Genomic DNA, 14,723 nt, shown 5'->3' on the forward strand with positions numbered 1-14,723 from the left:
TGCGACGTAAACCAACTTGCAAAAAAAAAATCGGGCTTAAAATGTGCTTTATAAATTTCATATTTCAGAAAAAATAAACACATGTATCATGAAATCCTACATACTTCCCTAATCATTTTCATTAGAGGTATCTGATGCTACCTTTGAAAGTTCAAGGAATTCCGACCTTAATGTTTTTTGCTGACGTACCTCACAATTTCATGTTTGACTTCTTTAAAGCGTCCTTGTGGTGAGCCGCTGAATGCCTTTCTTGTAGAGTACGCAGTTTTAGACAATCTTTGTCTTCATGCCAACCCCAAACATTGGCTTTAGTTACGCCGTATTTTCTTGCGGCTGCACAATTATTCTTTATTTCCACGTGTTTAATAATTATTAACTTAAAATTGGCATCATGATATTGACGAGATCCCATTGAAAATTTACCGGCTCTAACTTTTACAGTATCGTTAGGCACCTACTATGTGGTGAGAAGGTCCCACAAAGAACAACCTAGGACTAAATGAATCGATGGAGGAAAGACTTAGGTCATCTAGACTTAAATGGTTTGGGTATGTTAAACAAATGAATAGCACAAGGTTACCATGTGCTTATTTGGAAAAGAGAATAACAGGAGAAGACCAGCTGGAAGACCAAGAAGATGATGGATGGACCAACTGAGGGAAGACGTGGAGAGAAGAGGATGGAATTGGGAATCTGTCTTGGACAATGAAATGTTTTTGAATAGGCAACTTTGGAAGACGCTCGTTTTCAAACACCCTACCCGGCTCGCTGGAAGGGCAAACCGATGATGATGATGATGACCTATCTCTACAGTACAACGATCCATAATGAAAATATTTGTGTTGTCTTTAAAATTGTTACTTTCCCTAAGCGTCAGGTATTGGCTGCTGCTACCGCATATCTCGCTTGTCAGCTTCGGCCAGCTTCAGCGGCTAGCGATGTTTAATAAATACACGGAGGTTGAAGGTCAGCGAGTTTTGTACGCCATGTTCCAGCCATTCTGCCCTTGCATTTTATGCGCACGTATCTCACAATTTCATCTTCAACTTCTTTAAAGTGTCCTTTTTGCAGGGCCACTGAATGCATTTTTTTGTACAGTACACACAGCTATTTTGTCTTCATGCCAAGACCGAACATTGGCTTTATAGTTGAGTTCTTATGAGTTTCGTCTTGACATTTGAGTCATACGTTATGTATTTTATTATGGTCCGTATTAACAATTGATCACTTTCACAGGGTAGAGAAGGGTCCACCTATTCAATACCATTAGTTTGTATAGTGTCTTAGTGTATAGTGTATTGAATAGGTGGGCCCTTCTCTACCCTTTAATATTTGAGCGCTGCCTTTTGGTGGAGGCTAAGTGAATTAATAAACAGCCAATCATAGGCGGCCGATCGCTTCGATAGAGCGTGTTAGGCTCTAGTTTCAGTTACTAGTGTTGTCGATCTGTTGTTTACTATAACCACATGTATTGTATTGTATTGTATTGTATTGTGCCCAGTTCTTTCTGCAGCCTTTGTCAATTTACTAGGTCATTCTTGACAAAACACGAGCACTGGCAGCTAGAAATAATTAGTTGATTGAGCGGTGGAAAGAGCACAATATTTTGGTTCACGATAGCGTGGGGGGGGCTCCTGTACCTTGTTGAAACTAAAAGCCCTAGTACCCAGTTTACGTGGTGGATGAAATAGCCAGGAGAGTGAAACCTCAACAGACGATAACAATGCCGATAGTGACTCAGAAATGAGTGGTGTATTCCCTTTGTAGGATTTTTTGCTTCCGTAGGAGAAATTGAATCTCTCAGCTAGGCGAGCTCTTCTAGATGGTGAGTAGAACTTTCATTTCATTTTCTCGCATTTTATCTGTTCAAGCATTCTTCTATTTTATATCTTATAGCCTTAACCTAAATATGTTATGTGTAATTGTTCATCTTATGTGAGTTATGCATGTTACTACAAACAGTAATTTGATTCTGGACTTATATTCGAGTATATATATTTACGTTCGTGTTGTGTGTTGGGAATCAGCTGTTTGTACTCGTAACAATTTGGCACCAATGTCTGACTTCAGGTTAACTGTAAAGTCAAAAATCATAGAAACGGAACTTGAGTTATGCCATATTTTCTTGCGTTATTCTTCATTTCTGCGTGTTTTATAACCATTAACTTAGAAATTGGCATCATAATATCGACGACAACCTATTGAAAATCTGCTGGCAATGCCTGTTCCACGTGTGTCTACAATACAACGATCCATCACGAAAGTATTCCTGCTGTTTATAAAACTGTTACTTTTATTAAGCGTCAGGTACAGTAGACACATTATAACTCTGCCATTGAGTAACCGTGGCCTTTCGAAAAATCCTAAGGGTCGCAATACCAATTCGAATAACATTTCCTGCACAGCTGGGACTTGGAAGTACATTATGATCAACCTTGCAATCAGCTCAAGAGAGTTATGTTTTGATGCCATTCTGCAGATTTGAGAAATGTTTTTGTAGAGGCTAGTAGAATATTTTCACTCTTCACTATTTTCCGAGAACCAGAGGCACTGTACAACCGGCTGCCAGTGTTGCAGCTAGCGATGTATAATAGAGGCGCTGACGTTGATGGTCAAGGAGTTTTGTGCACACGCACCGTTAGGGGGGGGTTGGGGGAAGGGAAGCAGTGTGGTTACTGTGGTGTTCATTATTGTTAGGTTGTGAATGCAAGACAATCCATGATATTTCACATGAAATTCTAAGAGAAAAAAAAAACTTGTTTTGGATTTGGAGAAATACAGTACAATTTTGAAAGGGAAGATATTACAAATAACAACTACAGATTAGTATAAATTATTTTGGAGGTGAATCATATAAAAGCTAACAAATCTAGACACACTCTCCACTACACCATCTCCAATATGCAAAATATTTTTCCTGGTTGTAAACATCAGTAAATTAACAGCAGTGACAAAATATTACCGTATAATCCTGAATACCACCCACACATTTTTTTACAGAAATATTGCTCCTTAAATTTGGATATGGGTCATATTTAAGCCTTTTGTATCGTGGTCTCATAATGCATTGTTCCAAAGATGCAACAGCTGTTTCATGTCACACCATTTGGAAATGGCTGAAATCTCGCTCTGTCGCTCACTTCCATGTTACTGGAACCACATGGTGTGGCAGTTGATTAATACTTTACGTTCTGAGTGAAGAAGCAGCAGTGGTGATGTGTGATGAATTCAAACAAGCATTTGTGGTAATTTACTGTGAGTTAATAAAAGTTGTAACGGAAGCTGAAAGTTTTGGAGATTATGCCGCCAGCAGAAAATATTATGATATTGATCCTGTATTCTCGATTGGAGGAAGAAGAAGGAAATGTTATTAAAAAGCAACTGTGATCGTAGAGCTTTCCGAGAGCGAAGTGCACAGTTTCCTGAAATTGAAGAACGAATTTATAAACATGTGACTAAAAGACATGAACATTTTACTCTTGTATGGAAGTTACCAAGTGTTGGCCTTAATTGTACTTCTTTACTACAGAAATATAGTTTACTCTTCGTTGGTACACACCACCCATAGTATATCTGATTACGTTACTTCTCTCCAGGTGAGTATCACTCAATAATTTTGAAACCCATGAGGAACTCCTTATAGGATAAAGATACAGATAGCGCTTAACGCATAGTAAATTTGAAGTTCCAATTCATGTCGTATTAAATCTATACATAAATACCTCGCTTATCGCATCATAAATTTTCACTGTTACCGCTTAGTACCGAGTCCTCGCCACAGGAGGCGGATCAGTGAAAGTTCCACTTCAGTGAGAAATGGCCTTGAATTCCTGATTACAGCTTCGGGAAGAAACCCGTTAGCCTCAGAAAAATTCAGTTTTGCTCTCCGGTTTTCATTGATTTTGGTGAATAACCCAGCAAGCCTGTTTGTGCTTGTATTTCACATTCCATTCAGAAGTTAAGAATTTAATATTTGTTGAGTGATAGTTATTATTTATTTATTATTATTATTATTATTATTATTATTATTATTATTATTATTATTATTATTATTATTATTTCAAATGGGAAAATAAGGATACATTGGAAATTTAAATATTACAATATGCTATATACAGTATTTACAGATCAGGTAAATTAAAATGTAATGTCCAGTGTATTCAACCAGTTCACAACTTCATCGGTGGCACTGTGTATATCTTGAATAGTTCCTTCAAATCTTCTTCTTGGGCACTCCATAGCAACGTGTTGGATGGTTTGGGGGACATCGTCACAGTCGCAGTATGAGTTTTCAGCTTTTCTCCACTTGTGAAGCCAGAATTTGCATCTTCCGTGGTTTGTCCTAATTCTGTTTAAAGATGTCCATGCTTTTCCAGGTAAAATGAAACCAGGCGGAGCTTTACATGGATCGTTAATTAAACCCAGGTGATTAGGGTTTGAAGAATACCATTCTTCTTCCCAGGTCTGATCAGCATTAAAATGTGACTTAGCAAGCCTTTCTCCTAATTTCCATGATGGGTTCCTTGATTTCAATCTCACTGGTTTCTGAAATTTGCAGTCCTGATATAAAGGTAGTTGAGGGTTGCTGCGATGTTTCTACCATTCTCTTACCAGAGCTGCTTCTCTTCATATATGACGGAGGTTGATGTTGGATAACACGGGTAGCCATTGTAGGGGTGCTGATTTGATAGTGCCAGATATTGTCCTCATTGTGTCATTTAGTTGGATATCAGTACGCCAATAAAGACATCAATCTTATCTTTTTCAGCAGGACTGCAGTATTAAAACCCCATGGCACTACAGCCCTTGAAGGGCCTTGGCCTACCAAGCAACTGCTGCTCAGCCTGAAGGCCTGCAGATTACAAGGTGCTGTGTGGTCAGCAGGACAAATCCTCTCGGCCGTTATTCTTGGCTTTCTAGACCGGGGCCGCTATCTCACCGTCAGATAGCTCCTCAATTCTAATCATGTAGGCTGAGTGGACCTCGAACCAGCCCCCAGGTCCAGGTAAAAATCCCTGACCTGGCCGGGAATCAAACCCGGGACCTCCGGGTCACGCTGCCCCTACAGCACGGAGCCAGCACAGCAGTATTCAACCACTGGATAAACTAGAGTGAGGGCTGAAGTTTGTAGAACATATGTGTTTGCCCTCCAACCTGTTCCACTGAGCTTATGCAAGATGATGTTGTTTTTATCTTTTCTATGGTATTATGAAGATGTTTATATGTCAGTGTCTGGTCCTTTGTGATGCCTAGATATTTTGGGCAAGGATTATATTTTAATCATTGGCCTTTGAATTCCATTTGAGGTGTGTAGTTGCCTCTTTCATTATCTAGATGAAAACAGCTAACTTCAGTTTTATTCAAACAAAAATGGATAAAATAAGGAATGTGGATATCCAATAACAGCTTGGATTGGAAAGAAGCTTGCTGGAGACTCTAGAAGTGAAGAGATTGCAATGGTATGGTCACATGAAAAGAATGAACCCTCAAAGGACTCCTCGAACTACTTTGACCATAATGTTCCTGGGAAGAGACCAAGAGGAAGACCTCGTAATGTTTGGGAAAAACAGATAATGAAGGACCTTGAAATTAGATATGTGAACTGGTGTCGCATATATGAGCAGCATCTGTGGCTGGATAGGAAAAAACTGGAGGAGGCTCGTACACAACCACACCCGGCTTGCTGGAGCGAAGAAATGATGATGATGATGATGATGATGATGATAGGTTTAAATCACCTCGTATTGAAATATTTGTTCCAGGTATGGAGATCCTCCGTAAGTACATTTTCTGATGCTTTGCAATCATTGGATTGGTCGTTCAGAGCTATGTCATCTGCATATATGAATTTCCTGGAACCAGTTTCTGGGAGATCTGCAATGTAGATGTTGAACAGTAATGAAGCAAAAACTGTGCCTTGTGGTAAGCCATCATTCAGTACGTAAGGCTTGCTCACGCTGCAGTTTAAATATACCTCAAATACTCTGTTGTATAGCATGTTTTTGAGAAGAGTGATACAGTGAACGGTAGTGAATATTTGTCGCAGATAGCCTATCAACAGATTAGGAACATAATTGTGTGTGAAGTTGACTAGCATGGTGCTTATTTGTTTTCTGGTAGCCGAGTTACAGATACTAAAAAAAATCGTGAAATCACGTACTAATGAAGGCAAAATCAAAATCCAGGAAGTGGACAGGTGTACGTATCTATCAGCGGTGGCGTGTATGTTGAAACTCGCACCTTCTAGTTTCAACTCGTTATTCGAACAGTCGTTGCATTGAAAGATGACAATAGAAGTCATTCTCTCGCACGTGGCCGAGTTTAACCTCCAAATAATTCATGGTCAAAGAGAGTGACCAGAACAATGTTTAATAACCCACTGGTCAGCTTCAGCTGACATTTGTTTTTGAAAGTGTGTGCAGATGTGCCAACTCCCCCGATTTAAGCGGGAGACACTTGATTTTTGGTCCTTCTCTCCTGATCGCAGAGACTTGTCTCCCGATTTTCAAAGCAGATTTAGTATTCCTGTATTTGAAAATCCTATGTTTTTCCTTGTTCTTTAAGGGGAGGTGTACTGTAGGTCAGAATTTGCAAAATTTACCAAAAAAAAAAAAAATCTGTGCTAATTAAAAGGGCACTGTTTAAATAACATACTACAGTAATTTCATTTACGAATTCCGTGGGGAAATGCGTTAAAATTTTCCAAAAGTGCGGTTAGGAACATGCAGCTGTGAGCTCACATCCGGGAGATAGTGGGTTCAAACCCCACTGTCGGCAGCCCTGAAAATGGTTTTCCGTGGTTTTCCATTTTCACACCAGGCAAATGCTGGGGCTGTACCTTAATTAAGGCTGTACCTTAATTCCTTCCAACTCCTAGGCCTTTCCTATCCCATCATTGCCATTAAGACCTATCTCTGTCATTGCAATGTAAAGCCGCTAACAAAAAAGACATTCTAGAACTCTCGTTATATAACTATAGATAATAAATGTGGATAAAATGGTTTTACAACACTGTATCTACTCAAATTAGGGTCACTTACATTGTTAACATAATCTCATATCAGCACGCAGTTTGCTGTGCACAGTAGACACTGCCCACCCTAGCTTACAAAGGCTGCACCAGGCTAATAATAACCAGATGAAATTGCAGTTACCAATTTATTGTTTTATTTACCCTTTCATGATATTCCTAATCAACTTGGGTTCTTCTTATGCCCTTTGCAGGATAAAACTGTTGATGCTTTGGCCACCATCCGACCCACTGAAGGTGTTCGTGTTGAAGTGGCAAAGTGGTTACAAGGTGACCCTAAGCACTCGTACAAAGCATGGCGCCAGCACATGCCTGCCAGATTGCCTGATACACAGCCAACCAAACCTCTCAAAAAGGTAACAAATTATACTGTTTTTATTCTTTGTTAAAATCATTATTACGCAGTGTTAATTTCTCTCACACTCTCATATTCTTAGGAGGAGATTAGAGCTATGTACCTGATGGAAAAGTATGGGAACCGTTGGCGACAGAAAACTCGTGGCATTGTACCATTACGACTAACAGATTCAGCATGGCTGAAGCAAGTGCTCTTTAATCCAAGTTCTCGGCTAGCACGCCAAGTGGCATGCAACATGCTAGAGAGTCTCTGTCAAGTACCTGTGCGTAAACGAGAAGTGTTGGACTTGTTAACTGGCTTCCTAAGTGAATTGGGTACAGCTGGTGAAAGTGCTGCAGAGTTTCTCTCTCTGTATCAGAACTTAGTCCAGCCTGCTCCTTGGAAACAGTACTTAGCAGTTCGTGGTGTATTGTTAGATCTAGCTGGATTATTAACTCATGAAATCGAGGAACTGCATCGCCTGGAAGATACTACATTAACATCAGATTTGGCACAAGGTACGTATATAATACTTGGCTGTTTTATTGTTTAAATCAAATTTTACAGTATGACAGAACTGTCATGTGTGTGGTGTCCTCTTTTGCAGGTTATGCTCTTAAGATGCTTACTGAACTGCTTGCCTCATTTCTTGAACAAGATAGCATTAAGCAGCAGTACAAGGGGCGTTTGGTTGGAGCTGTTCTTAATGGATATCTTTCTCTACGTCGCCTGGTTGTACAACGAACGCGTCTCATTGACGAAACACAAGAAAAATTACTTGAACTTTTGGAAGAAATGACCACTGGTGAGAACTTACTATAGATTGTTGTTAAACAAAATGCCTTCACTTCTAATCATAACTGTTTTATTAATTTCCTATTTTATTATTGGTTCACGAGTTCTCTTCAGAACACTTTCCTTTTCAAAGTGCTATTTATCCCGAAATTTATTTAACGTGGATTCCATTTTCATTTGAACCAAAGAAATGAAGCACTTCATATCTCGCTCCAAGTATAGTTGTAAAATACAGACTTCACAATTTATTTCACCCTTAAAGTTATAGTTTGATGCTGTTGAAGTATATTTCATGTATGAATGCGTATTGAAAAGGAACAAACGAGTGACTTTTATAAATGAGACTTTTTTTATATAATTTGCTTTACATCGCACCAACATAGATAGGTTTTATGGCAGCAATGCGATAGGAAAGGGCAAGGAGTGGGATGAAAGCGACCATGGCCTTAATTAAGATTCAGCCCCAGCATTTGCCTGCTGTGGAAAACCATCTTCAGGACTGCCGACAATGGGGTTCACACCCACTATCTCCTGAATGCAAGCCAATAGCCATGTAGCCCAGACTGCACAAATGATTGCTTGCTGATTCTGCAAGTGAAGTAATATGTTTTCACAAATATCCCTGGTAAATAAGCCATTATTAATTAACCCATAAGTACACAGGTCTTGATTTGTAGCACTAACCATGAGGTTCAGTCAGTGAGACTGCCATAAGTCATCAGCGGCTTCAACTCGTTTCCTAGTATTTAACTTCTTCCAATAAATTCACTTCTGTCTGTGGATATACTTTTGATGGTTGAACAGACCAATTCTAGTATAAGTATTTTACATATTAATATACTAGCAAGATACCCGTGCTTCGCTACGGTTTTAAACTGAAAGTTATTATTCAAAATTTTACATTTTGGAGAGTCCACTGTCCTGTAAAATATGCCCTCAGTTTGTACGTCAAACGGTTTTGGGGAAATGATTATTTTCTGATCGAACACTCATTTAAATCCCAAATGGAAGAATTTGAATGTTTTTGTTGCTGTTTAAAGATGCCTAACAGCGATATTGTGTTTTTGAGAGTCAACCCCCACCTAAACCCCTTAAGGGAAAAATATTTTGAAGAATACAATATTTTACACCTAGGGGATAAAAGAAGATCCTTCTCATAAAATTACAACTTTGTACGTCAGATGGTTTTGGAGGGATGAATAATTTTGTTTACTGAGCTAACCTCATTTAACACCTTAGGAGTGGAATGTTAACAAAATATTTCCTATTTCACACCTAGGATTTAGAATATATACCTCTATTTGAAATTTTGTCTCTTACCTTAAACCATTTTGGAGGAAGGAATGAATATTTTTGTTTTCTGATCTTGACCCCCATTTAACTCTCTGAGCAGTTAAATTTGTTTCAACCCTTCTGTTATTTAACAGCTAGGTTATCATTCAAAATTTTAACTTCATAATTCAAACGGTTACATATATCTTTATTTTTGTCGTCATTCCTCACCCACCAGTTAAAACCCTCTAAGGTGTGTATTGTTTTATGTCCACTTATTTGTATCCTCATAAAAAGAATTCAACTCCTTTTACACCACCCTTAAGTTGCTTCCAACCCCACCGCTCCCCTGCCACAAAATACGTGTTTCTTTATTTTTAAAGGAGATTCCAAAATACAATTTTTCTCGTCTGTAACATCCATCGTTTTCGAGATATAAGTATCCTCAAACAAAGAATTCAACTCAATTTACAATTCATTTAACCCCTCCCTTAATTGGATTTTCCAAGAACAAAATCTGTGTTTCTTTATTTTTAAAGGAGATTTCAAATACTAATTTTCATGCCTGTAACATCTAAAGTATCCTCATAAAAAGAATTCAACCCTTTTTTCAGTCCTTCTTACAACCACCCTTTGAGTGTTTTTCCAAAACAAAAAAATATGTTAGTTTATTTTTTTAAATACCAATTTTCACGTCTGTGACATCTTCAGTATTTGATATATAAGTATCCTCATAAAAAGAATTCAAGCCCTTTTTCAGTCCTTTAATTATAAGGAAGCACAGTTTTTTGTTTGGGAAAATCATCTGGGGGGGGGGGGAGGGTGAAAAAAAGTGAAGAATACCAATTTTCATGTCTGTAATCTCTTCAGTTTTGGAGATACCATTATCCTAATAAAAAATAATTCAACCCCTTTTTTCAGTCATTTTACTCCCCCCCCCCCTTAGTTTTTTCAAAAGAAATAATGTGTTACTTTATTTTTAAAAGAAATTAAAACTACCAATTTTTACATCTGTAATATGTTAAGTTTTTGAGATTTATTGTAGATATACTCACCCCCTTTGTCACTTTGTCACTCCTGTTTAGCCCCTCTTAAGTACATTTTCCAAAAACAAAATAATATGTGTTTCTTTATTTTTAAAGAAGATTCCAAATACCAATTTTCATGACTCTAACATCATCTTCAGTTTTTGAAATATAAGTATCCTCGTAGGAGGTATTCAACCGCTTCTTCACCTTTTCTCACCCCCCTGCCCCCCCCCCCCCCCCGCCCCCAGATGATTTTTCGAAAACAATAACTATGTGCGTCCTCATTATTAAAGGAGATTCCAAATACCAATTTTCATGTCTTTAGATTAAGTTTTTGAGATATACTGTAGATACACTCATTTTAAAAATTCGCCCCCCTTTTCACCCCTTTAGCGATGGAGTATCCAAAAATCCTCCCTTATTGAGCACCTACATTGTAATATAAATATATCCTCAAAATTTCATTTCTGTATGTCCTGTAGTTTTGGCTCGGCGATGATGAATCAGTCAGTCAGGACATGTTATATATATGAAAAAATGAAAATCCACAGCCTGTTTCCAGTCATTCGACCGGGCCAGGAATGGAATAAATGAAACCCCCCTCAAGTGGTAAGGATAGGAATTGTGCCGGCTGCCAAAGCCTGTTGCACTCCTCTGGGGCAATGATTAATGAATGACAGATGAAATATTGAAGAGTGTTGCTGGAATTAAATATGACAGGAAAACCAGAGTACCCGGAGAAAAACCTATCCCGCCTCCGTTTTGTCCAGCAAAAATCTCACATGGAGCACCAGGATTTGAACCACGAAACCTGGTGATGAGAGGCCAGCGTGTTGCCTCCTGCGCCACAGAATGTATAAATTCCAGCAGTTTCTAGAAGTGTTTACAGTACTCAGTATAGTACATTCCTGATGGGGAAGTACGCAAATAGCAATGAATTAATCTGCCATTTTATGATAGTCTCAAATCTGTTCTTACTCATCATGCTGCAGAATATTTCCCTCTCGGTACCATATGTTGCAACAATTGACTTTGTGCTTTACTGATTGGATTTGAAAGCTGCAGAGTAAATAGCAAACCTATGAAGGCTTTCAGCTCCAATATATCTTGCATTTTTCAAGTCTCTGTGATTTGCACTTGCTTCTCTCACTGATGAGTTTTGTCTTTCAAAGAATGATACCGAGAATATAATCATTTATGAGAAGATTCCATACAGATATGGGATCAGTTTCATTACCAACTTGAGCTGCACGTTGTAAAGCTGGGAGTTTCAAAATATTATATTGCAGTGTCCGAGACTGCTTGGTGACGCAGGGTTCTGATGACCATTTACATTTTTCCTGTAATTATAATGTGGTTGAACTTTTATCAGAAGATTCCGTACCGAGCTCGATAGCTGCAGTCGCTTCAGTGCGGCTAGTATCCAGTATTCGGGAGATAGTAGGTTCGAACCCCACTGTCGGCAGCCCTGAAAATGGTTTTCCGTGGTTTCCCGTTTTCACACCAGGCAAATGCTGGGGCTGTACCTTAATTAAGGCCACGGCCACTTCCTTCCCACTCCTAGCCGTTCCCTGTCCCATCGTCGCCATAAGACCTATCTTGTGTCGGTGCGACGTGAAGCAAAAAAAAAAAAAAAAGATTCCGTTACAGTATTTGCTTCTCTCTCCTCGTTCACTGCACCAACTACCACTTCCCCATTATTTTCACTTTTTTTGGAATCCGAACTATTATCACTATGAATAGCGATAGTGTCCAAATCGAAATAGAAATGATCCTACTTGTCTCGATTTTTATGGCCAAAATGCTGGTGAAATTTACCTTCTTTTTAAGGGTTCCTATATATTATGTAAGATTTGTGTGTTTCAGGCATTTCACGACTTCTGTCGATCCAATTCAGTTGTCTCCGTCATTATTACAGTCCTCATCAAGCCACTCTTGCAGAACTTCAGTAAATCTGTCGCTTGTAAGACATATTCTGGAAGTATCCATAGTAGTCTTATTCGTGACACTAGTTCCTGCAGGACTGTTTGCATAATAATCCTCCTTATCACTGCGTCATTTCACTTCATGCCCAGTGATAAACACAGAGGTCTGGTCTCACGGGCCGCTTGCAGGAGATGAATCATGACAGATTGCTGAGAACTGTTCACTTCACACCCACTGATAACGTACACATCGATGTCCGATCTCGTAGGCCGCTTCCAGAAGATAAATCATGACTGCGTGTAAACCTTGAACTTGTCACATTCATACTACACAGGGGGTAGTTATTATCGGAACTCAATAATAAGGTAGCTAGCCCCACAAGTTATTGCAACAGCTAAGTTTTGAGATATTTAAATTCAACAATGCAGTAGCTATCTCGGTGACCGGACGTCAGTACTTGAGGGTTAAACCAAGTACCGAGCAACTTGGCTACATGGTTTAGATCATGTAGCTGTTGCTTGCTTTCAGGAGATAATGGGTTTGAACCCTATTGTCTGCAGCTTTGAAGACGGTTTTATATGCCCATGGTCATTTCTCTCCTAATTCTAGCCCTGTCCTATCCCATCACCACCATAAAATCTATGTCATTGCAACTTAAAACAAATAATTAAAAAAAGATTAAACTAAGATACATGAATGCATTTTTTCTACAAATCTTGAAAAGCTTATTATGTATATAAACCCTGTTAAAAATCATTGTGTTGATCCAATTATGTGTTCCTATATTTCTATTTTATGATTTAATTTGTTGCTTCTATGTTATTTTCCAATAATTATCATGATCCATTGGGCTCCTTTTGTGTTTTTTGTGTGTTTCTAGTCTTTTACTGGCTGTATTCGTCTCTATCCTTTTGTTCCTTCCTGTCACCTGCATTGATCCAGCTTTCTTTTTGTCCTGCTATACCCACATCAATACTGATGATATATCAAGATGGCCCCATATAATTGTTGATATTCACCCTCTTGATGAAGCTGAGAAGTGAAACATGCTCATTGGGGGACTGAGATGAATTGGATATAGAAGAACCAAGTTTGTTGAGGAGAGATCATATCTCTGTGAAGACAGCAGGGCATGAAGATGCAGATGCGTTTTCATGTTTGTCCTTGCTTCCTCTTCGTGTTGCTATCTATTCCACTCTAACCTATCTTTTTTATCTTTTAGTGTGTTCGTATTTGTGTTCCTATCTTTATGATTTGATTTGTTACTTATTTGTTTCTTTCCATTACGTATAACCCCCCTTATAAACTAACCTTCTTTTCTAGTCTATTGTCTGCATCAATCATTTGTGTTACTTCTTATTTTCCAGGAACAGAGGAAGAGACAAAGGCTTTCATGGCTATTTGCATAGAGACTGTGCAAAAATACAGTCCTCAGGATGTTCGTACACCAGTTTTCATTTTTGAGAGATTGTGTTCTATCATTTATCCTGAAGAAAATGATGTGGGAGAATTCTTCCTGACACTGGAGAAAGATCCACAGCAAGAGGACTTCTTACAGGTAAAGTATAGCTGTGACTGGGAAAATATAGTTTTGCACCTAATTCAATCTGTAAAACCACAAAATACTACATTATTTTAGGAAAGGTATGGGTATATAACAGTGTGAAATTAATGCTTTTTCAGAAAATTTTTATTTATGAAGATATAACATCTTATTTTAACAAAACACATGTAAGAAATTTTCCATCCATTCTATTGCATGTATCAAAACTCCTATACATAACATTTGTTCACAGAATAGGTTAATTTTTACTGATATAATGTCAGGATAGCCAAGATGTCTCTCAGTCTTTTCATTGTCCTTTTTGATCCTTGCACAGTATCTGATGTGTACTGCTGTATGATCTTGTCTCCAACATGTTCTGCCCCATATGGTTTTCAGACTGGACCTCTTTAACCTTTTTCATCTTTATTCAGGCCCTGATTTGTGCTGCATTTCTAGAATCTGAATCGCAAGGTATTGAAAAATTATTTTCCTTTAAAGATGATTTACCCCCAAATTATGAAGTGAAGTGTTGCTTTGCCTGAAAAAAGTTGACTCTTCATATAAATTCGTGCACACTCATCACTCATACATAATCACTGGTTTGCATTGTCTGCAGTTGTTTCAAATTGTAATCAAAGTGAACTCCTGATTAACGATTGAATAATCTGTCGGCTCATAACCATCAAATAAACTGTCAGATCACACACACATATTGAAATTGGCAAGTAATCTAATCACGATATTGAACAGCTTCCAGCCTTTGCCAGGTCTGTTTTTAATTCTGGGGCA

At 38.4% G+C, this 14,723-nt stretch overlaps 1 protein-coding gene across 1 annotated transcript in view; it reads left to right on the plus strand.

The window, feature by feature from the left end:
• Positions 1-14,723, plus strand: part of poe (E3 ubiquitin-protein ligase-like protein poe) — a 797,274-nt gene that overhangs the window by 693,415 nt on the left and 89,136 nt on the right. The window contains exons 68-71 of the mRNA XM_067137373.2: positions 7,225-7,386; positions 7,468-7,885; positions 7,975-8,172; positions 13,756-13,946. Of these exons, the coding sequence (XP_066993474.2) occupies positions 7,225-7,386; positions 7,468-7,885; positions 7,975-8,172; positions 13,756-13,946 (969 nt within the window). The remainder of the gene's footprint in view (positions 1-7,224; positions 7,387-7,467; positions 7,886-7,974; positions 8,173-13,755; positions 13,947-14,723) is intronic.

This window comes from Anabrus simplex, chromosome 1, assembly GCF_040414725.1.
Source record: "Anabrus simplex isolate iqAnaSimp1 chromosome 1, ASM4041472v1, whole genome shotgun sequence".
Classification (NCBI taxonomy): Eukaryota; Metazoa; Arthropoda; class Insecta; order Orthoptera; family Tettigoniidae; genus Anabrus; species Anabrus simplex.